Source organism: Camelus bactrianus, chromosome 3 (assembly GCF_048773025.1).
Source record: "Camelus bactrianus isolate YW-2024 breed Bactrian camel chromosome 3, ASM4877302v1, whole genome shotgun sequence".
Lineage (NCBI taxonomy): Eukaryota > Metazoa > Chordata > Mammalia > Artiodactyla > Camelidae > Camelus > Camelus bactrianus.
Window position 1 is genome coordinate 114,785,665 of NC_133541.1, and position 21,645 is coordinate 114,807,309.

The 21,645-nt window shown below is 48.9% G+C and overlaps 1 protein-coding gene and 1 long non-coding RNA gene across 10 annotated transcripts in view; one reads left to right on the forward strand and one right to left on the reverse strand.

The window, feature by feature from the left end:
- Positions 1–5,228, reverse strand: part of EBF1 (EBF transcription factor 1) — a 379,633-nt gene extending 374,405 nt beyond the window's left edge. For all 8 annotated transcript variants that reach the window (XM_074361007.1, XM_074361003.1, XM_074361006.1 and 5 more), the window contains exons 1-4: positions 4,392–5,228; positions 2,121–2,277; positions 1,487–1,550; positions 789–844 (exon numbers count right to left, since the gene is read on the reverse strand). In XM_074361007.1, coding sequence (XP_074217108.1) covers positions 789–844; positions 1,487–1,550; positions 2,121–2,277; positions 4,392–4,525 — 411 coding nt within the window. In that variant the 5' untranslated portion in view covers positions 4,526–5,228. The remainder of the gene's footprint in view (positions 1–788; positions 845–1,486; positions 1,551–2,120; positions 2,278–4,391) is intronic.
- LOC123615447 (uncharacterized) lies at positions 4,907–20,663 on the forward strand. 2 transcript variants are annotated; one of them, XR_012505721.1, is made up of 4 exons: positions 4,907–5,063; positions 11,974–12,145; positions 14,494–14,621; positions 14,735–20,663. It is a non-coding gene; the product is annotated as an uncharacterized LOC123615447 (long non-coding RNA). The 2 variants fall into 2 exon arrangements; XR_006723034.2 differs by lacking the exon at positions 4,907–5,063 and adding an exon at positions 5,392–5,908.
- Positions 20,664–21,645: the final 982 nt, after the last annotated feature.

A 21,645-nucleotide genomic window follows, 5' to 3' on the forward strand; every position in this document is an offset into this window, starting at 1 on the left:
TTAAAATTAAGAAGAAAAAAAAACCACTCCTGCTCCTCGTTAAAACGTCAGACCTCTTTTCTGACTCGGCTCATAATTGTATCTTTTAAACCATAACTCAGCCTTAATGTATACTGCCTGGCACCCGCGTGTTGGGGAACTTAAGAAAAATGCCGTCGATATACCTTTAAGACCACAGGCTCACTCATGCTGCCTGGCTTCTTGCCAAACTCAGAGGCAAAAGCAGGAGGACTTTTGCAAAATATCCTCTAACAATTGTCGCTCCCTCTTCCAACACTACCACCACGACCACCTCTTTTTAAAAAAAAAAAAAATGGAGTGGATAACCTGCGCTCTCGGTCCATCTCACCATTCCTGGGGAAGCTGCCTCTGCCCCTCATCCGCTTCCTCTACCCTCTCCCTCCAGAGGGAGGCCCTGATGGTTTGAGTTTCTACAAGTTCATCCCACTCTGCACTAAGGTCCCTGGGCACCTTTTTCGCCCCCTGGGAGTTCCCGGCCGGGTCAAAGGAAGTTCAGCCCATATTCTCCCCACTCAGTACCCCATAGTCGTTCATTCACAAGGTCTGAATTTCCCGGGTAGGGAAGGAGCGTCGAGCTATCTTCTCCACGCGGCAAGCCGAAGCGCGTAAGAGCGTTTGGGAGGCAGCGCTAAGAGCGCCGTCCACGAGACGCGCCGGTACTGAGGGTTCGAGTCCCAGCCCTCCTGCTGCGGAGTAGCCAGCTTCTTGACTCTCCCAAGTTTCGCCGCCCTAGAGTCACCCCCACGGCGCGAAATTAAGAAACTTACTTGTTTTGTCATGGAGTCAATGAGGCGCACGTAGAAATCCTGCTCCGTCCTTATTCCTGGAGGAGAGGGTGGGGGAGGGGGGCGAAAGAGAATTAAGTGAGAGAAGATCTGCACGAAACAAACGAACGAACAAACAGCGGGGCTTCAAGGCTGATGGAACTCCAACCGCCCTGGAGACGCACAGCCAGGACCCCCGCTTCCCCAGGGTCCAGAGAAGCGCCTCTGGCCTAGCCCGAGCGCATTTGGAAGCCAGCCCCCAAGCATGGCAGCTGGGAATAAGGCGGACCCCCACCTGGCTACTCTCCTTTTCCCAGGCGGAGCCCCTCTGCGTGCTCTCTGGGAGCCACCCAGGCCATGACCTCTCTAGCCCCCGGAACTCAGGGGACTTTGGACATAAAGTCTACGCTAAGCCAAGGAAACCTGCCCCAAGAAGAGGAGGAAGAAAGCGCTCAGCCCAGCGGGGGCCAGGACGCCACACCTGACCCCAGGTACGCGCCGGCGGGCGCAGGCGCCTTCGGGCCACTCAGAACCTCCTCAGGTGAAACCGCTTGAGGCGAAACTCAGGTGAGGCGGGTTTACCCCGAAGATGGCGGACGGCTGGGCTTTCGCTCGGGGCTCTCGCACACCTGAAGCTCCTCGCGCCCCCTCCCCGCCCCCGGGGCCCCGAGGTGCCGGCGCGGACCAGGTGGGAGCCTCACCATTGCTGTAGAGGAGCTGCAGCCGGTAGTGAATCCCGTTATTGGTCTTTTCGCTGTTGGCTTCCTGCGTTGCACCGGGACGCAAAGACACAGCAAGAGATGCAGGAGAGAGGTCAGCGTGAGCTAGTAGACGGACTTCGAGGCAACTTTCCCCAAGCAGGGACCTCTGGCCGGGGAGCCGGACAGAGTCGGGAGCAGCAGAAATTGCCTGCATCTGTGATCCCTCTGCCGTCCCCCCCCGACACTTACTGCTCCCTCTAACCTTACGGAAAATTCTGTGGGACGCGCACGGGCGATACCCTTACAAGGGCCGGGGGGCTCGAGCCTGGGCCAGCAGAGGCAGGAGCCGCGCGTGCTTGCGCGGTCGAGGGCGCGTTCATCTCGGTCGCCCTTGCCTCCGGAGTGCGAAGGCGGGCTCGCCTCCCTCCAGCTCAGGGGGCTCCGCGCGAACTTTTTTGGAGCAGAACCTCATGGATGATGAGCCCGGGTTCGCTCAGAACGGGACGTTGGCTAGGGGGACCCCGCGCACGAGTGTGTTATGGATGCTTTGCACTCGCGGAGGAGCGTGCCTCCCGAAGCGCCTGGGCCTGCTCCCCAGCCGGGGGCGGGGGGCAGCGGCGCTGCGCCCACTTACTTTTTCCTTCTCCACGAACCCCACAAATGCTGTCCTCTCGATCTCCACGGGCTGGCCCTGTCTGTCGTAGAGGGCCAGGACGAAGTGGAAGAAGTTGGATTTCCGCAGATTGGAAGGCGGCTGCTTCTCAAAGTGAGCCCGGGCCAGACCCACCCCGCTGCGGCCAAAGACGCAGAGTTAGACGGCTAAGCGGGGCAACTACCCGCGACCCCTTGTCCCCCCTTACACACGCGTGAACCTTCAAACATCCACCTTCTCTGCCCCCAAAACGCCCATGGGCGCCCTAAACTCCCCCTCAGGTGCCTCGGGCCCAACAGGCGACCGGACATGCGTGCCTTCGCCTGTCCCGTCCTCCCCTCCGAGGACCATTGCGCCCCAGAACTTGCCAAAGAGGTGTGAAAGTTTGTTTGGGTTTTGCGCAGAAGATAAAATACTGTAAGCATTTACTCCCACCTGAGACGCGTTGCACGGGGATAAAGAAAAGTACGGGTGGTTGAGGTGGACCCGCGGTCGCCGAATAAAGCTGGTCGTTTACAACTTGCAGGAGGGTATGGGAGTTGGTTCCCACCACCCCCTCGAATCTCCCATAGGCAGCTGAGAATGGATGGAGAACATGCTCAGCTCCTCTCTACAGCAGCCACACTTCAGGAAACCTCATGTGCCACCCACAACAGCCAGCCGTGGGTGCCCGGCCTCGGGAAGCCGCATGTACTCCCAAGTAAAGCATGTGGAGAAAAAGAATCTGAGGGTGGAACTCAGACCTGTCACGGGTAGTCGCTGTGGGAAAGGGACCTGGTGATTTTTTTTTTAAAGACCTTTCCTGACTAAGTTTCGCTGTTCCCCAGAAATCCTCACACTCATTCCAGAAATCCTATGGACAAGGGCTGACGGCTGAGTGTGCCTTCCGGGGGGCTGGAGGCTTGGGCGCCAAGGGCGAAGGGCGGCCACTGACAGCCAGACCTACCCGACACAAGAGCGCTCACACACGCAGGCGCCATACACACACACACACACACACACACACACACACACTCACACACACTCACACACTTTCGCTTCTAGCCCAGTTACCCAACTCACTCTCACTACCAGCCACCCCCATCTTTATAATCAGCGGGGATGAGAGCAGTGTTGTGGCCCGGAGAAGATGAGGATGATGTAATTAGTCATCTTCCTTCTTCCCCTTCCACCCTCTCTGGGCCCGATTGAGCCTGGGGCCACCAGATCTCCCACTCATCCAAGCCCAGCTGAAGCCCAGGAAAAAAATAAAGGCCATATCTCACTTTGGACCAGGAGTGCCCAGAAAGGGTACTGAGAGTGCCCAGGAAAGTTCCCCCAGGTCAGTCTCCAAGGGCAGTTCCCCCAGGCCACACTGTCTAGCATCCCAGGTGCTGAGAATGGCAGAGGGGCTAGAAGGGGCCATGGTGACAGAGGATGGGGAGACTTTTAGAAGATGTCAGAATTAAAGTTAGGAGTTGCTGTTCTCAAGAACAACTAAAAGCTAGAGAGGGAGGGACAACCAGAGAGGAAGAAACAAGAGAAGATAGTCGGAGAAAATGGAAAGAGAAAAGAGGAGAGAAAAGGAATTAAGAGAAGGAGACAGAAGAGGGAAGAGTTAAGAAAGAAGAGGGGGGAAAGAAGGAAGAGAGGGAAGAAAGAAAAGAAAACAGCAAAAAGAAAGGAAATAAAGAAAGAAGGAGGAAGGGGAAAAGGAAGTAAAAGGAGGAAGGGAGGGAGGAAAAGAAGGAAAGAAAGTTTTAAAAGGAGAGGAAAGTAAAGAAGGAAGAAAGAAAGGAGGACAGAAAGAATGAAGGAAAGTAGGGGGGGAGGAAAAATAAGAAAAAAAGAAAGGGAGAGAGAAAGGAAAAGAAAGAAAAAAAAAGAGAGAGAGAAAGAGGAAAGAAAAGGGAAAAGAAAGAAAAAGAAAGAAAGGCAGCCGGCCGGAAAAGAAATAGCAATCACAAAAAAACCAGATATCCAACATCATGCTGGTGAGACGCCTCTTCTGGCTTAAAACAGAATGAAAACCGTCACAGACGAGGCAGAGGAAAGTGCCGGCAAAGCGTGGTCTCCTCTCAGGCAGCTCGCGGTTCTCCGGCCGCAGGCGATCAAGACAGCGCGGCCGGGGAGCGCGAAGCCCCGGAGGCGAGCAGACCCGAGCGGCAGACACGAGAGTGCGGCCCGGCCCCGAGGCGGCCGCTGCAGCTACCGCCTCCCGGCCCTACTGTTCGCGGCTCGCCTCCCCGGCCCCAGTCCCCGAGCGGTACCCACCTCTGCGCCGCCGTGTTGGCGTCCAGCACCCCGGCGCCCTGCATCCACGTCCGCACCGCGTTCATGCCGCTGCCCAGCGGCTCTTCCTTCATGCTGCTTCCACTCCGTTGGATGCTTTCCTGAATCCCAAACATGAAAACAACCTTTTCTTGTGGAAAATCTCCTCCCCCTTGAAAATTAAAAAAAAAAGGGGGGGGGGAGAAAAAAAACGCCAGCCAGAGATTTTTTTTTTTTTTAGCCGATGAACTCGCGCTAGATCAACGCGGGCTGGAAAGCAAATTTTTAAAAAATGTAAACCTTCACTCAAAACTGAGCGATAACTAGAAAAAAAATAAGAGAGAGAGAGAGAGAAAAGAAGGGAAAATCCAACAAAAAGACCAAAATAAAAAAAATAGAGATGTATGCTTGGCTGTTGGGGGTTGTTTGGTTAATTTTTGGTTTGGGTGCTTTTTTTTTTTTTTTTTTTTTTTTTTTTTTTTTTTTTTTTTTGGTAATGATCACAGGCCAGTGGAGGACAGGAGGGGCTGGAGTTTCCTTTTGTAGAGGTACCGTTCACTTGAAGAAGCAGGAAGAAAAAAAAAAAAAAAAAAAACCCTGATGGCAATTTAAGAAACAATAGACTCAACTCGCGCTGCCGGCTTTGCTACTTCAAGTGTCATTTTCCACAACCAGGCAAGTTTTTCCTCTTTTTTTTCCCCCCTCCTTCTCTCCCAACCAAAGATGTTTCTTTCCTTTCAGTGCGTATAGACGAGGAGGACGCTGGTTGCCGTAGACAGATACACCAGAGAGGGAGAGTGGGGTGGGGGGAGGGGGGAGGGGGTAGGGAGAGACAGAAAGATAGAAGAGAGGAGGAGAGGAAAGGAGAGGAGAGGAGAGGAGAGGAGAGGGAGAAAGAGAGAGGGGTGGACCCTGCTGGTTGGAGATTCTGTTTTCTCCTTGCTAAAATAGAAGTGATTTGCAGGCTTTCCCTATGGAATCCAGTTTGACTCTCCCCAGAGCTAAACACAGGCACACTAACCCCAAAGGGAGGAGGCGGGGCCCGCGACTCGTGGGCCCGCCCCTTCATTTGCATAACGTCATCCTTCCGCTTCCCCGCAGCCAATCGTGGCGCAGGAGCCTGCTGGCTCACAGCACTGGGCCACGCTCCCTCATTAACATCCCTCCCCCAGTGGCGCAGGGGAGCCGGCCAAAGTTCCTCGCAAAGTGGCGAGCGAAGGATCGCTGAGCCCTGGCGTCTGAGCTGGGGAGGAGCGGGGCTGAGCTAGGCTGAGCCGGGCAGGAGAAGGGAGACAGAAAGAAGGGGAGGAGGATACTCTTCTCAGGGATTTGAGCTGGGTTCTTCATCCTGGCCTCTGCGGTCCGTTAAGCATCCTCACCGTGCCCTGAGAGCGCTCGAGGCGCACAGGCTGCGCCCTCCCAGGGCCGATGCCGTGTCCTGCTCCGCTGTTCTGGGACGTCGGGGGCAAAAGTGGAGGAGACGGGAGAGCCGGGCAGGAAAAGCAGGACGCGCATCCCAGGTGCCCACCTCTTCACTTTAAGAAGGGTGTGGTGGGGTGGAAAATGGGTACCCCAGATCGGGGCTGGGAGCTCGCGCGGAGGGCACTGCCTTCATGCTGAGAGGGATGAGTAGACCCAGGGCCCCGGCAGGCCAGGCGCTGTGGATCCCCAGGGAGTGGGGGACTCGGAATCCTCGCCTAGCCCAGCGTCTGAAACGCTTCTCGCTCGGCCGCTAGCCTGAAGGCCGCCAGCATTTGGCACTGTCTTCACTTGCTCACTGTTCTCGAGCAATCCGCGGGATACGTAAACGGCGAATGAATGCTCCGACTGGAACCGTGTCAGGATGCGTTTTAAAATGTGTTCGATTCAATCACCACCCTCTCACCCCTGCCCCCGCAAATACTTTTTCTTTAGAGTAACTACCAAAGTAACAACAACGTCTCTGATTAGTTGGTTATTGGATGCAAGGTTTTTCTCTTCCTCATTCTTTCTGTTAAAAAGAGCGACTTGAGCAAACCTTCCTCCAACTTCTGCCTCTGCCACCTGTCAAGAAAGAGAGAGATTGGGAAGGAGAAAAGGAAGGGAGGGAGGAAGAAATGATCTCCTACCTCAGACCTTTCAATATATATGCTTGTGGCTGGCAAAGGAAATAGCTAGATGCCTCTGGGTAATGTGCCCCATCATTTTTTAGCAGGTTGTAACCTCTAATAAGCACGTGGTGAACTTCTGTTTCATTGCCCTCAAAGGAACTCCCTGACTGAAGCCAAATCTGCTAAAGACTCCTTCGGGAAAATCCTCTGCCAGAAATCCAGGTCCCCTTTCTGTCGGCCTTCCTTGGCCCTTTGATTTAGGAAGCTCATAGGGTCAGTGATGGAAAAGTACACATGCCCATGTGGAATGGAATGGAGACAGGCAGAAGTTATGCTTTGTGCTCTTGGCAGAGCAGGAAAGGAGGAACCACTTCCAGATTCCCAAACTAGATAAAAGACTGTGTTTTAGGCCTGAAGACACTGTCCTCAACACTGCTTTATCTCTGTGCACAAAGCCTGCTCTGCTCTCATACCATTTAATTTGGACTGCTTAATGTGCTGAGCACTTTCTCCTTGGTACCATAATTAATGCCATCTCCTCTAAGACGCTCTTGAAGAGACCTCTCTGATCCATCAGGATCCCCACAGCATCCACCAGAGTTCATGGTACACAGTAGATGTTCAGGAGGGATACACTAGTGGAGAGACTGAAAGGATTATAGGTTTGTGAAGAGGGGAAAGGGGGGAGCTGGACCTTCTTCGTCTCCACAGAATTTAAATGCACAGTTGAAACTGGGCCTGCTGAAAACATCCCAAAGCTCCAAGCTTAACTCCAAAGCCCAAAGAGTCCCCAGAGCCAATCCCTTCCCCTGCCTGGACCATCCCCTGACTTCTCTGAGGGGCTCCTTCAAAGAAGGGGGACCAGGAAGCAGAGGCTACCCTCCTGTCAATGAGTCCCCAGCATCACTGGCATAAGGCCCATGCCTCCCTCTCTTTAATTGCTTGAGCATCCATTTTGCTCTCCAGTAAACAGTGTTCAGGAGTCCAAGCTGACTCTGGTGAGGTACATACCCCACTGATGGGGAACACAAAATGAGGGTCAGATCACTGCCAAAGGGAGGCAGCAAAAGTGACAGAGAAAGGAGAGATATAACCACTCTGAGGCCCAGGATCAGTAAGAAGCACACAACAGATGGATTTCTGGGGGGTCGAGCAGAATCTAGAAGCACGCTGCAAATGACATGTTTGTCTAGGAGCCCGAAGCTGCCTGATCCAAAAAGGAAACTGGCCCAGAGAAAGAAGCCTTCAGCTGCCCTATTCCTACCCCAGAAACAATAATCTCCAGGAACTAAGTAAGAGGAAGGCCACATCCACCAGGCCGTAAGAGGAAAATTAAAAGGGGGCAGATACTTCACCTGGATTTGTGAGTGTACTTGATTTTAACCAAGCAGAGTATATTTATTGTTTTTCTTCTGGGTGTCCCTGTGCTTTCAACCTGGCTTTCTCACCCAGTAAAGATGTTTAAGTAGGAAGGAAGCTCAAGAGGAGGTGGAAAAGAGAGAGGGTGCTAGAAAACTGGGGGTGAAACCCAGGCCAGCAGAGTGGTAGCATTTTGTGGATTTCCTCTGGTGACTGTTGAACTAGCATTTGCAATTTAAAACTTTGGGGGGAAAAATCCCTTAAACACCTTTCAGTCTTCCCTCATGTAAGGTTTGCACCACCTCCAGAAAGCAAAACATGTGTGTATAGGAGAGACTATAAAGTATGTACTGAGACTGTCTTCATTCTTTTAACGTTATAGTGTACGTACAGCATTGCCCAGGCTTTATAGCATATCTGTGACATGACTTTAGGGTAGCTTGTCAAGGTAACTCCCAAATTCGACTAATCAGCTTAATCAAATGGGGGAAGGGGTGTTTTGTTGGAAACGCAGATTTCCAAGCTTTGTCCAGACATGCAGAATTAGGGAAGAAGAAAATGAGGGAGAAAGAACCCGTGCATGAGGAAAACTTAGAGCAGGACGAGTTTATACGTGGAGGGAGCAACTGGAAAGGCTTGATGTTCCCCCTGGAGTGGAGACTCCCTCAGAGCTTCTCGCAGTTTCTTCCACTAGGCGGGGCGGGGGCAGGGGTCGGTTTATCGTCCGCCGCCTGTTTCTCAGTTGCTCCAAACAGTAGACAGGACTCCCCTTGAGGTCTCCGGACGCTGGAGGCAGCTCAGGCCGCGTGAGCAAGCCCCCTTCCCCATCCCGAACTGTGAAACCTTCTCTCTCTTAAGGCGCAGGGAGATCTCACTCTGAAGTCTATCCCAACCCTCTTAAGGCGCCGGCAGATCAACTCCCTTTCCTAAAGAGCATCAGTCTCCGCAGTAACTTCTGGGGGCTGCAAGTGGAAACACACCCGCCCGCTAAAAGAGCGGAGACAAGACTAAACACCGCCGAACTAGGAGCAGCGCGATGTCCCAGGGAAAAAGGGAATCTTCTCTGCTCGTCCGCCCCCAGGAGGCCAGACTTGGGACCTGGCACTTGGAAAATTCCCTCGATCTCCGATCCACTTAGGTAGACGCTCCCACAGAAGGGCCGCCTGTCGGGGGGAAATGCCCTCTCTTTTTTGCCGCTAGCCAGAGACCGTTCAGAATGAAACCGGAGGAAAGACGCCTCCTTCAACGCCGGGAGGAAGGAAAAGGGAAAGATGGGGGGATGAAGGCCGAAGAGGCAAAGTCCTGCTGCACGCGGCCGGCTCGGAGGGCGTCCACCCGCGGCCTGGGGTTGCTGGCTGGTCTGGGCAGAGGCCGAGGCGGTGTCTGCAAGAGGAGATGGGTAGGAGTGGGTGGTGGCCCGGGGCCCTGGGGAAGTGAGGACCTGAGCCGGGCGCAGCTCTGCAGGGGCCACTGAGCAGCAGCCAGACGCCGCGGGGGTGGTCGAACAGCGGGTCCCGGCCGCCTGCGTCAAAACCCTGCCCCTGCCCCTCCAAGACCCGCTGCCCTTGGGAACGCGTAGACCAGCGGGCTGCGGTTCCGCCGGAAATCCGTCTGTCCTCCCACCTTGCTCCCAGCCCTCTCTAGCAAGCGGCAAAGGGAAGGGGGCATTTCCTCGGGCCCCGACCCCTGTTTCGGACCCCCATCGCTGCAGAGACGGCCCCGTTTGCTCGCCCAGCCTGACCGGCACTTCCAAACCCAGAAACTGGGGCCAGATCCAGTTTCCCTGTCTGTACACTTTCGCATAGTACAGACAGGGAAACTGAGGCCTAGAGAGGGACAAAGTCACCCACAGAGAGCTAAGAGGTAGAAATCAGGCTAAAAAACACCGTTGGGGCTCAGGCTGGGGCTTGGGAGCGCTTAGTCTGCCTAAAACGAGGGCTTGGGGCTTAGGGGTTCAAACAAATCTTTCCCGGATCGAGCCTGCCGACTCTCTTGGGTTTCCCCTGGGGCGGTCCCCGGATAAGAATAGATCCCATTTGTTGAAGGTTTTATGGGCAAAACCTCACTGAATTCCCACAACAGACAAAGAAAGCAGGTAAGAGCACCCCTATTTTACAGGTGAGGAAACTGACTCCCTGTGATTGAAATGAAACAACTTGCCCACGGCCGCATTGCTAACAAAGTCGCCAAGCCGAAATTTCTCCAGAGTCTCTGCCCTGAACCTCCTGAACCTTGGAACCAAACCACTCACCCGGTGGCTGAACGTGTCTCCCGCATTTGCCTTGATGTTTGCCCTCCAGTGCTCGAAGGTCCCTTTAGCTCTCGAGCTTCTGGGTATCATGAATGACGAAGGAGCGTGACCGCAAGTTGCCTCCCGAGGGCAGGCAGCAGAGTAGAGAGGAGGGTAAATGGTTCTCAAGAATTTTAACGCTCGGACTGTATGCGCATCCCCGCGGTCAGACACCGGCGCGCGTCTCTCGCGGCCCCCCGCGACGGGGCGCACCAGGGTCGTGCCAGCTCCAACCCTGACTCTGCCACATTCGCTATGTGACCTCCAGTCAGCCGCTTCTCCCAGCCCTAGCTGAGGTTTTAGAGCTTCAGGCTCACGCAAAGTCACCTAACTGAAATAGCCTAAACACAAGACTTGAAGCGGATGCCTGGACCCTCATCAGTCAGCAGAAATCTGGATACCTGCGGATGTGCTGTAATGGAGGAGGCCATATGGCCTTGGAATGACCATAGACAGTTAAAAGCCAAAATTATTCTGTGCAGAGAAAATACAGCCGGAGGGCACTGCCCGAAAGGTCCCAGTCCAAGGCTGCCCCGGGGTGCGACCATACCCCACCCCCTGGCCCTTCCCCCACAGTCCTCCCGCCCAAGGGATTGGAGGCTGATCAGGGAAGGTCCCTCGATCCCCGGGAGGAAGAAGGCTCCAGGGTAGGAGAAAGGAGATCCCCGCTGTTTGAAAATTAGCATCCCTTCAGCAGTGCAAAACCGACTGAAAGAACCTAAGGCCATCGAAGATTTGGAGAGGAAGGGAAGGAGGAGTAGGCCTGTTTGATTAGAAGAAAGTAGGAGAAGGGAGGAGTTGAACAGAGGAGATCGAGATGACCGGGTCACAAAAAATTCGCGAGTGTTTCATTTAAGGTGCAATTCAGTGAATAGTTAACGCACCGCTCGGTGTTGGGAGATCTTTGTTGGGTGCGTGTGATGTGACCGTGCGAATGTTTGTATGAAGGAAGAGTGGTTGCATTATCTCCGTGGGCCTGTAAAGAATGAGTGTGTGGCGGTGAGTGGCATCGCTCACCTGGGTGCATATGGGCGTGTGTGCTTGAGGACTGTTGCACACAAGCGTGACTACACGTATGCATGTGTATAGTGTGTGCATGTGCCATGTGTAGCCGTGTCTCATTTATGTGACTGGGTGTGCATGTACAGAAATGTGTATGTGCAAAAGTATCGTTCACGGGAGTGAACCTGAACTCTTACGTGGTGTGTGTGTGCACGTGTGCATGTGAAACCCAGCGAAGAAGTCCCCAAAATCTCAGGTCCAATCAAAGGCGCAGGCAAGATACGAACTGAGCGCCCCGGCGCAGGCGTAGAAACTGTTGCTCCTTTGGCTTGCAGGTAGCAGGGAGCCGCCCATGGGGCGCAGGACCTGCCCAGAGGCTGCGGGTTAGCGCCCAGGGCGGCTCCCGGCGGGCGAGGCAGAGTTCCCGCCATGGCCCACAAATTACCCGGACTGCGCTCGCAGTGATCCCTGCTGGACAGTTCCGCGCTCTTAATTGTTCCTCGCGGACAGTTTCTGATTATTAATGCCGTGTGTCCTAAAAAGGACTGCTTCCGGGTTATCTGCCTGAGTATTTATTATCTTTATTACCGTCATTATTTGATGGCTGTATGAAGATGGTGCCAAACCCACCGAGACCGCCCTGCCCCTCCTCTTGGCCGCCCTGGGCGTGTGGTGACCCGCGGGCGCCCTAATCTTCCCCTTGCATGGAGCCACAGCGCCACCTCGCGGTCACCCGGCCTCCCTCCCGTTACTGCCAGCGAAGGCAGAGCCCTTCCTGGTCCACACGCCAAGTTCCCAGCGCTGGTTTTCCATTCGCTTTTGCTATTCCTCCTTCCCTCACTAGAACGTCCGACTTCGCCTGAGCCTCGAGGTTCCCCAAACACGCTTTTGCCGCCTCACCTTCGTACAGAAGTGGAACGCCTACGCACTTCTCCACCTGGAGAATTTCCTCTTCCCTGGCGATCAATCACCGGCTCAGCTTCACCCCTGGCGTGAAAACTTTCCAGACCTATTCTGTAAGCAATCACTCGCGCCTTTCCCTGACTTGCTTAGTGCTCATATCACATTGGACAGGAAATATTGTTTAAATGTCTCTCTCCCCTCTCTAATCAGGGAGCTCCGGGGCAGTGTCCATTATTGCTTATAGCAACAAAAATGACAATAAAAGCTAGTATTTACTGAGGGAATACTATGGAGCATCTTATGCAATGCACTCTTATAAGCACTTGACTTTTATTATCTCATTTAGTTTTCCCAGTAATTCCATGAAGCATCAGTATAATTTCCCAGTTTGCAGATGAGGCTGGTGTTCTGTCCAAGGTGACACTGGAGAGCCCAACTCAAAGTATGTTGATCTGATGCCAGAGCCCCCCTTTTCTTAACCTCTGTGCCTTGCAAATTTATTCAGCTCTGTATCCACAGGCTTTAAGACAAGGCCAGGCACAGAGTGGGCATTCATATATCTGTGAATAAAGGAACCATCGCCAACTTAAATTCTTTCCTCTCCAAGAGAGTTGGATTGGAAAAACACTGCAATTATCAGATACCTTGGTTGAAATGTTACCATGATTTATCCCAACTAGCTAGGTGACCTTGGTCAAGTCACTTCATTCATCCTCAATTTCTTTCTTTGTAAAAGTAAGTCTTCTATGAGGAACAAGTGAGGGGAAAAGCATGAAGTGCTTAATCTAGCCCCTCCTACTGTAGTCAATACTCAATAAAAGTTTGCCATTAATATAATTAATAATGACAGTTTAAAAAACTAAAGCACAAAACACAAAACTGACCTACCCATAATCGAAGAGAATTCATGAACCGCTGTATAAAATTATCTCACTATTATATCTTCATTTCCATCTTGAACATAAAATATGTAATAAAATATGTTTGGTTTATTGTGGTTGGGGTGTTAATGTGAACCCTGCTCTGTTATAAAATTTTAAGGGGCAGGGGGGAAAGATATAATTAACCAGTAAATCAGCAGACTTTGACTCTCGCCCTTTCCTCCTGCTTTGTAGAGTTTTACCAAAAAGGATTTAAAGAAAGACTATAAAAGTCCTTATTATTCTGGAAAGTACAAAACTCTTTTTTAATTTACGGGACGTTCTGAGCTAGTTTGAGTTTTCCCCACTTGAAACAGTTTGTTGCCAGTAATACACTAAAAGTTTAAAAATATGAATTTAAGCAAATGATTGCACTCAAATAAAAGAAACACATGAGGGTTGTTTAAACATATTCCAGACCTTCAGCCATTTCCCAAAAAGGCTAAGTTTTAAAGGTTCGGGGTCACTTTGCAGAATGATCCATTAAATAATTACTCTTATTAGCAATTAGAAGCAAGTAAATATGAACTTTCTGTCTGATCAGGCTCTAACTTTCCTACTATCAGATTATTTTAAAAAGACTCTATTGACTGGTATAGTCATGTCATAAAGAAGTGATTTCTTCTCAGGAAATGAGTCTAATAAAATCCACAAAAAGCATAAATACATCTCCCCGCTTAGCTGGCCCACAATGCATTTCTAGAAACTTCATCTCGGCCCCAATTTAGTTTAGTTCATTTGTACCTGCCTCCCATTCTTGGCAACACTCTTGTGTGAAGATGAAGAAATGGATGAAGAAAATTTTCCCTGCAGCAAATTAATGCATTACAATATTTTATTGTATAGCTGACAGATACTTTATTACCTCTGATTGGGGATTTGACTCATAGTGATGGTGTGAGACACTGACTTTGATAGTGGGGGGGGGGTCTGTTCGTCTGTGCTGTTTATATTCTTCTTTTTATTCCTAGTGCGGGAGCTATTAGAGATGCTCACCAAAATTATGGATTTTCTTCTCCCAGGTGCATGGTCAGATTGAAGCATTCTGATCTCTTTGCATTTAGATGTGACCTTGTAATTTGCTTTGGCAAATGAGGACTTAGCAGAAGTAGTATGTGTTATTTATAGGCAGAAGTTTTAAGAGCCAGTGTGCAATTCACCAAAGCCCCTTCCCTGTGTCACAGCTGCTGTGACAACTCCACCCCCAGATGGAGTTTCCCTCCGCCTGCCCACCTTTGCAAAGGTAACATGGAGTGAGGAGCCCTCCATCCCACAGTGCACATTGAATATGAATGGGAAATAATCTTCTGTTACTCTAAGTCCCAGATATTTTGTACTGCAGCATAATTGAGCCTCTCCTGACTCGTAAGTCCAGGAAGGTAACTTAGCTTTCTCTTCCTTTTTGTGGACAATGTGAAAATTCTTCTCCTACGGTGAAAAGTAGGCTTCGACATCTAATTAAATAGAATGATCAGATAATGGAATTATTCAGCTAGAGATTGGGATCTTGTTTTCTTACTCAAGTCGTACATTTCCTGTAGATCAAAACATCATTTGGGAAACTCTGAAATGGGGAAATCAACTGAATTTTAGATATGCAGAAAAGGAATCTGAAAAATCATCGCTGGACCTTCACAAGAATTTCCGATGGGGTTTTGTCCGCTTGCAGGTACACAGTGAAGGGAATTTCATAAGCTCTGATTAGAAGAGATTTTATTAGCAATTGTATGAGGGAACAGAGAAACGTTTCTTCCTCCATCGTGTTCATTTCTACAATTTCAGGTTGAGGAAAGGATACAAGTGTTTGACTCATCAACTCGTGTTTAAGGAACATGATCTGGGGCAAACCAGTCAATTTTTCCAGACCTTACTTTGCTCTGGAAAAGAAGAGTGTTGGACAAGATCATCTGCGGATGCGATCCAGTTCTGCTAAACTCAGCTTCTGGGATACCTGAGTGAGTTCAGGAGTGATCCGGTTTCAGGAGTTAAGGCTACAGTGTAAGAATTTTGCTGTGTTTCTATCCTCAGCACTATTTTGCGAGACGTTTGTAATTTTTTTTCCATACGATCCCCAACTTAAAGCTACTGCTTCTGAAGCAAGATCGTGCTTCCTTCCTTTGATCTCAAATTGTTTTAATGTGAGAATTATTGTGGCCCACGTAAAACGCTTTGTCATTTTCTAGCCAAGAGGACAATTTTGCTTTCTTATTGCATAGCTCTTCTCTTTAGGTTTCATTATCACATCATCTAAGGAAATTTCTTGTGAAGTTTCAGGAAATTTTTGTGACAAAACATTGACCATAGGACAAGTGCTGGAGGGTGAAATCATTACTGTCTGTTCTTTATCCACAGTGTGGCATGACTGATGGCCAGAAACCACACTAATACCTTCATTTGGGGGATAATTTACAACTGACAAGGAGGTTTCACATGAGTTATTGCATTGACTCAACAAACCACGCAAGTGACACTTCTCCCTCATTTCACAAAGCAGGGGCTGAGGTTAAGATTCGCCCTTGCCCCTTGGCTAGTAAGCTGTAGGGTTTGGCTGTAACCCAAAGAGCCACAGCTGCCCATGAAATTAAGAAAGCTGTTTGCAACTTTACCAGGGAATTGAAAATGTTGAAACTGGGCCACAGGGCACTTCTTTACAGAAAGATGAAGGATGCTTTCTGTGGCACACATTATTGCTACCAGCTGATTCCTGGTTTCTCTCTCCTCTGGACACCCCCCACCCCCACCCAAATTATAGTCTTCTCCTGGAAGTTTGTTAGGTGTGGTCATCTACCTACTTGAGCCAGAGCATTTACTTAGAGGTGAGAAAACCCAGAGCAGTCGTTCCACTCAACCAGACTGATTACCGAGGGTAGGTCCACCCCTCTGGGTGTTGCTGTCATGATCACGATGAGCTGGGTTCCTGGCCAATGCCCAACGGATTTAATGTGAGCAAGTGGTTTAAGCCACTGGGGATTTGGGGTTTGCTTGTTACTGCAGCTCAATTTAGCCTGTTCTGACTGGTACAGTTCCCTAATTCAAGGGCAAGTCTTGAGGGGGAGGGTATAGCTCAGTGACAGAGCGCGTGCTTAGCATGCACAAGATCCTGGGTTCAATCCCCAGGACCTCCTCTAAAATAAATAAATAAATAGACCTAATTACCTCCCCTCCTCCCTGGCCCCACCAAAAGAAGTAAAAATTTAAATTTTTTTTTTTAAAAAAAGGACAAGTCTTTCTTAAAAGAAAGTTATCTCTGTGGGGGAGCCTCTTGTAAACCTGAGTCAATGTGCAATCTGTCCTCCATATCCACAGGTTCTGGACCCTTAGTTGGTCAGATCCACTGGATACAGGAACTGTGGATAGGGAGGGCCTTCTGGACCACACCACTTTATATAAGGAATCTGAGCACCTGCAGATTTTGGTATCTGTGAAGTCCTGGAACCCATCCCCCCAGGATACTAAGGGACGACTCTACACATTCCTTTTAAAAAGAAAATGTTCTCTCAGAGCCCTCATTTTTATTTAAATTAATTTTCCTATCTTACTTAAATATGTACAAGCATAAAGTCATGGATGCATTCTTTACGCATGTGACACAAATCACAAAAATAATGAAAAAGGAAAACACCACGAAAGCAAAGATTTCTAAATGAACAATAATAAAATGCTGGAGAACATTGTTTTGTGGAAACTAAATTACCACTCAAATGTCAACATGGTTCTGAGTTCAATAAAGTAGGTTCTTTGGGGGTTGGCAAGTCTATATAATTATATCCTGTATAATGTCTCAATTTTTCTGCCACTTTCTCTTTTTTTGAACCACCTCAAAGTATTTCTTAATGCATGTGGGTGTAGGAAAAGCTTAAAGGAGTCATTTCAGTATCAAATCCACCTCTAGCCCTTTTTTACCTATGACAGTTAAAAATCACTATTGGCACCAATAAACACAAACTAAAATGTGAGGTTGAAAATTTTGTGTCAGTACTCGGTTTTAAGGTAATTAATTACCCTTGTAAGTCTGACTCTGCTTAACTTTTTAACATTATCATTAAAATGAAAGTCCTGAGCTTGTAAATTCTTATCAAAAGCTAAGAGACTTCCCACTCTCAAAAGTTTACTTTATATCCCACTGAACTCTACACTTAAGAATGGCTGAAATGGCACATGTTATGTATATTTCACCACAATTTAACAAAAATTTCAGAACTAGTGCAAGCTTCAGAGCAAGATATCTTGACTATCAAGTTCCCACTCGCACTATTCTGATGCTGGGCAACCTTGAGGCTAGTTGCTCAACCTCTCTGAACCTCAGGCACCTCATCTGCAAAGTAGTCCTGTACTTATTACACAGTTGTTTTAAGGAACAAAGAGGATACAGCAAATGGAAGAGTCTAGCACAGTACCAGTCAGCAGAGAACTACCTTGTGTTTTCCTCCTGGACCACCAGCAGACTGTGTTTCTCCACCTCCCTATATGACTGAGCTCTGGCCAACAAAATGTAGGTACATTTGATGGAAGCCATTTCCAGGCATAGTTCATAAAAACCTCCCACAGAATCTTCCATTCTTCTCCTTCCCCTCTCCATGGGCTGAATCAGAGAATCCAAGACAAGACTCCAACGCTCTAAGGCAGGGCTCATGGGGCCATACACTGTAAATGTGTGGATAGTCAATGTTAGGGCTCATGGGCCATACACTCTGCCGTTGCAGTGTGAGAGCAGGTACTAAGAGCAGGTTATCCACAATGAATAGATGTGGCTGTGTGCCAATAAAACTTTATTTACAAAAAATTTACAAAAACATTATCCAAATAAGACCCATGAGCCACAGTTGGCTGAGCCCTGCTTTAGGATGTCAGAATCAAAAGCTGGAAGGAATCTGGGTCCCTAAATGACTGCAGGAGGAAATACACTTTAATGCAAGCAAGAAATAAACTTCCCTAAGTCATGGAGATTTAGGGTTGTGATGGCGTTAGCCTGCTGTGACATGGTTGGAGGAGGTCATTGAGAGGACACGACCGCCTGTTGACCCTGGAGTTGAACCAGGACAATTGGAGGATCCTCACCCTGTCCCCGTCCTTGAAATGTGTTTGCCCACTGTTCCCACAGTGGGAACTGTTTTCAAGGATGCAGCCTTGAGAAAGCAATGTGTTGTTGAGACCATCTGGATGACATATGTGACTGAATCCAATTAAAGTTTCTACCTAAACTTTCAAGATTCTGGCGGGCAGGTGCAGAGACCGACTCATCTTGCAACCACTCAAGAGAAGCCTCATACATAACAAATTCTCTTGCTTATCAAACCTGCCATCTACCGGCTTGGAGCTGGCTGCCTCTTCCGTGTCTCCTTGCCCTCCCTGTATGCGGGGCAGTTTCAGATTTCACCAGGGAAGCTCCCACGGTTTTGAACCAAGAGATATCATACTCAACCACATAGATGACTTTTTACAGATATTAGATTTCCCCTTCTTCCCTTCATCCCTTTGAAGACAGGGACTGTGAGTTATTTATCTGCCACAAAGCTTTCCCAATACATGTTAGTGAAATAACTAAAACACCATCAAAAAGATAATCATGTGCCTGGGGAAATTAATGGATGTAATTATCACATACTGTCCCCTCTCTCCATTCCACTGCCCGATGCCTAGGTACACATCCGGGATGCTTTGTGCCCCATCCCACATAGCCAGAGGTACACATTTGGGGGCCAGTTTGCTTGGGTACAATGAACAGAGCTTGGTTAATTGGTTCATTTTATGTGAACAGGTTGCTGCCTCTTACAATAGGTCCCTGGAACGCATTTCAAAGTCAGCTTTCTGTTGTTGCTCAGATAGGATGTAATAACACTTGGGAGCCTGTCACCTGTACAACTGCCAATACCGTCACTGTAGTTTTGTACTTTTACCCCTCATTATAGTCAGGATGCCTAAGACCCAGAAGGGTTAACGAACTCTCCCCACATCCTATGCGGGCCACACCAGAAGCCCAGGCCTGCCCGCGTCCCAGACATCATGCTACCCAGAGCTGGAGTCTGAAACCTCTGGAATCTCGCTGCTTGAAATGTATCTGTTGGCGAACAATTAACCTCAAGATGAGTAATTAGTCACTATTCTATGTGAGTTTCAAATTTTCCCATTACAAGAGGAAAATGAGAAAAATATGTCCTAGATAACACAGAGAAAAATGCTTCATTGTCTTAATTGCCTTTCTATTTCAATCAAGGAAGGCATTTAATTATTTCTGAACGACATTCAAAACTCTCTCTCAAGAATATTACTCTCCCCAGGTGAGTTAACCAAATCTGTGAGAAACATTTCTCATGTCTGAATATTACTGTCAAACATTTATTGAGCACTTTTTATATGCCAGTGACTGAATTCTTTCCACTCATGATCTCATTTATTCCTCACAGCAAGTCCATGAGGTGGAAACAGTCATTATCCTCTTCTAACAAGGGCGGGAACTGAGGCACAGAGAGGAGAGGGAGTCTGTCTACGTCAGGAGGTAGGAAGTGGTAAAGTCAACATTCAATCGTAGCCCCCAGCCCCAGGCCACCCTGCTCCCGCCACTACTCTGCCCTGGTGACTCTGATAAGAGAGATGTGCTTTCCCCTTTGAGATTTCCATGTCTGAGTAAATGTGCAAAACCAATGTGGAGGAATCGCCCAAGATGACTTGCGTCACCTGCTCCTCAACGGTCATTCAGAACCTCAAGCTCCTGGAACTTGTGGGTCCTCTAAAGGCCGTCGAGTCAGGAAGGACAGTTATCTGACTTCTTGGACAAGGAAAGAAGGCCTTGCTGCTGAACACCACTGCGCTGGGCCCTGGAAAGGGCCCCCTACCCCAGCATTCACTCAGTGCTCTATTCCAACTTCATCATCGCTGTTGGAAACCACCGGGAGGAGAATTAACTTTTCTATGACATGTACTTTAAGACCATTATTCTTGGGGAGGGTGTAGCTCAGTGGTAGAGAGCGTGCTTAGCATGCACGAGGTCCTGGGTTCAATCCCCAGTACCTCCTCTAAAAATACATGTGCCTAATTACCTCCTCCCAAAAAAACAAACAAACAAAAAATTTTTTTAAAGACCATTATTCTTATTTCACTTTACTTTGCTCTTCATTCTTTTTTTTTTTTTTTTTTTTTTTTGGCGGGGAGTAATTAGGTTTCTTTCTTTTTAGAGGAGGTACTGGGGATTGAACCCAGGACCTTGAACATGGTAAGCCTTCGATCTACCACTTGAGCTATACCCTCCCCCCTGCCCTTCATTCTTTAAAGTCAACTATTTATACTCTAAAATTGAATGACATGAACATGGATGTGGTATGAGAAAAAGAAAGTATTTTCCTGTTTGAAGGCCTGCACCCTTCAAAAAGCATACACTATAAAACAGAATAAAGACTGGATTCTGGAATCTGTGGCCACGTCAGCAGGAGAGCTGACACTTGCAATCATTCACAAAGATTTTAAACTTCACAGCATGGTCAGCTTAGGCCAACAAGAGTACACATCTCCCTTCAGAACAGAATGTTCTATAATTTGGGTTAATAATGTTTTAGTCTTCATTGTAGTCTTAATTTTAATAGCATAGTTATTTGTAAATGTTTTAATGAAAACATTCTACTTCATTAACTTTGCATAAGAGCGTCTATGAGAAAAATGATATTTTAAAAATCTAAGAGATAGCCTGTATTCCTTACAAATACAAAGTTGATTCTTTAACTGTGTGCCTTTGAAGGTTTCTATTCAGTTTATTCAGATGAATCCACTTCCTTTCCAGTAAATCCATTAACACTTAAAAAGACTATGTAAGCTCAGCCTCCTGTATTAAGACATGTGGAAATCATATAGCCTGGAGACGTGCAGGCAGTTTGTCTAATAAAGACGGGAACCATAGTCTCAAAACAACTGGAATTAGATAAGAAGCTTAAGCCAAGTCCGTTTTCCCTCGTGCTGGTCCGTGCCGTGTGCTTCGCGCTTGGAAAGCATTTACACACCCAAGTTCCACTGTGTCCTGGGGATGCGATGCCAACGTGGACACATTTAAGGACGTGAGAGACCAGAAACAACCCCACGGAGCTGCCAGCTTCTAGTCACAGCAGCTGTGTCCTCCGGATCCCTCCCTCCACAACACACTGATTTAAATACTCTCAGCATCTCCTGAAAAGGACTGAGAAGCCCAAACCACAGTGAGGACTTCCCAGGCCAGTTTTTGGAGAAAGACACGTCATCAGGGAGATAAATCAAACGCTGGAAGCACTTACACCTGCCGGCATTCTCAGTTATTCTTCACCAGGGCTCCTGCCCAGGGACTGACTGCACGCGGGCGGGGTGGGGGAGAGGCCGCAAAGGTCAGGGCGCCAAGTCTATGCGAGGTGCACATTTTTCGCTCCCTTTAAGCTTGGGTTTCAAAAAGCTACATTTTCAACATCAGGGCAAAATTAGTGGAAACGCATCCCTCTTTCCCCAAAGCCAGCGGACTTGGGGGCCCAGACTGGGCCTCAGGAGGATTTACACCTAGGTCCTCATCACCCTAGTTGGTTAAGGAATTTCAAAACTATGCAAATGGCTTAAGGCGATACCCAAGTGGTAGTGAGTGCAGCCAGTACCTGACAGAGCGAACCCAAACTTCTCGGAGGGCAGGGGCACCCATGCCAGGCCTGGGTTATCCCTACCAAGAACTTCACAAGGGCAAAGAAGGT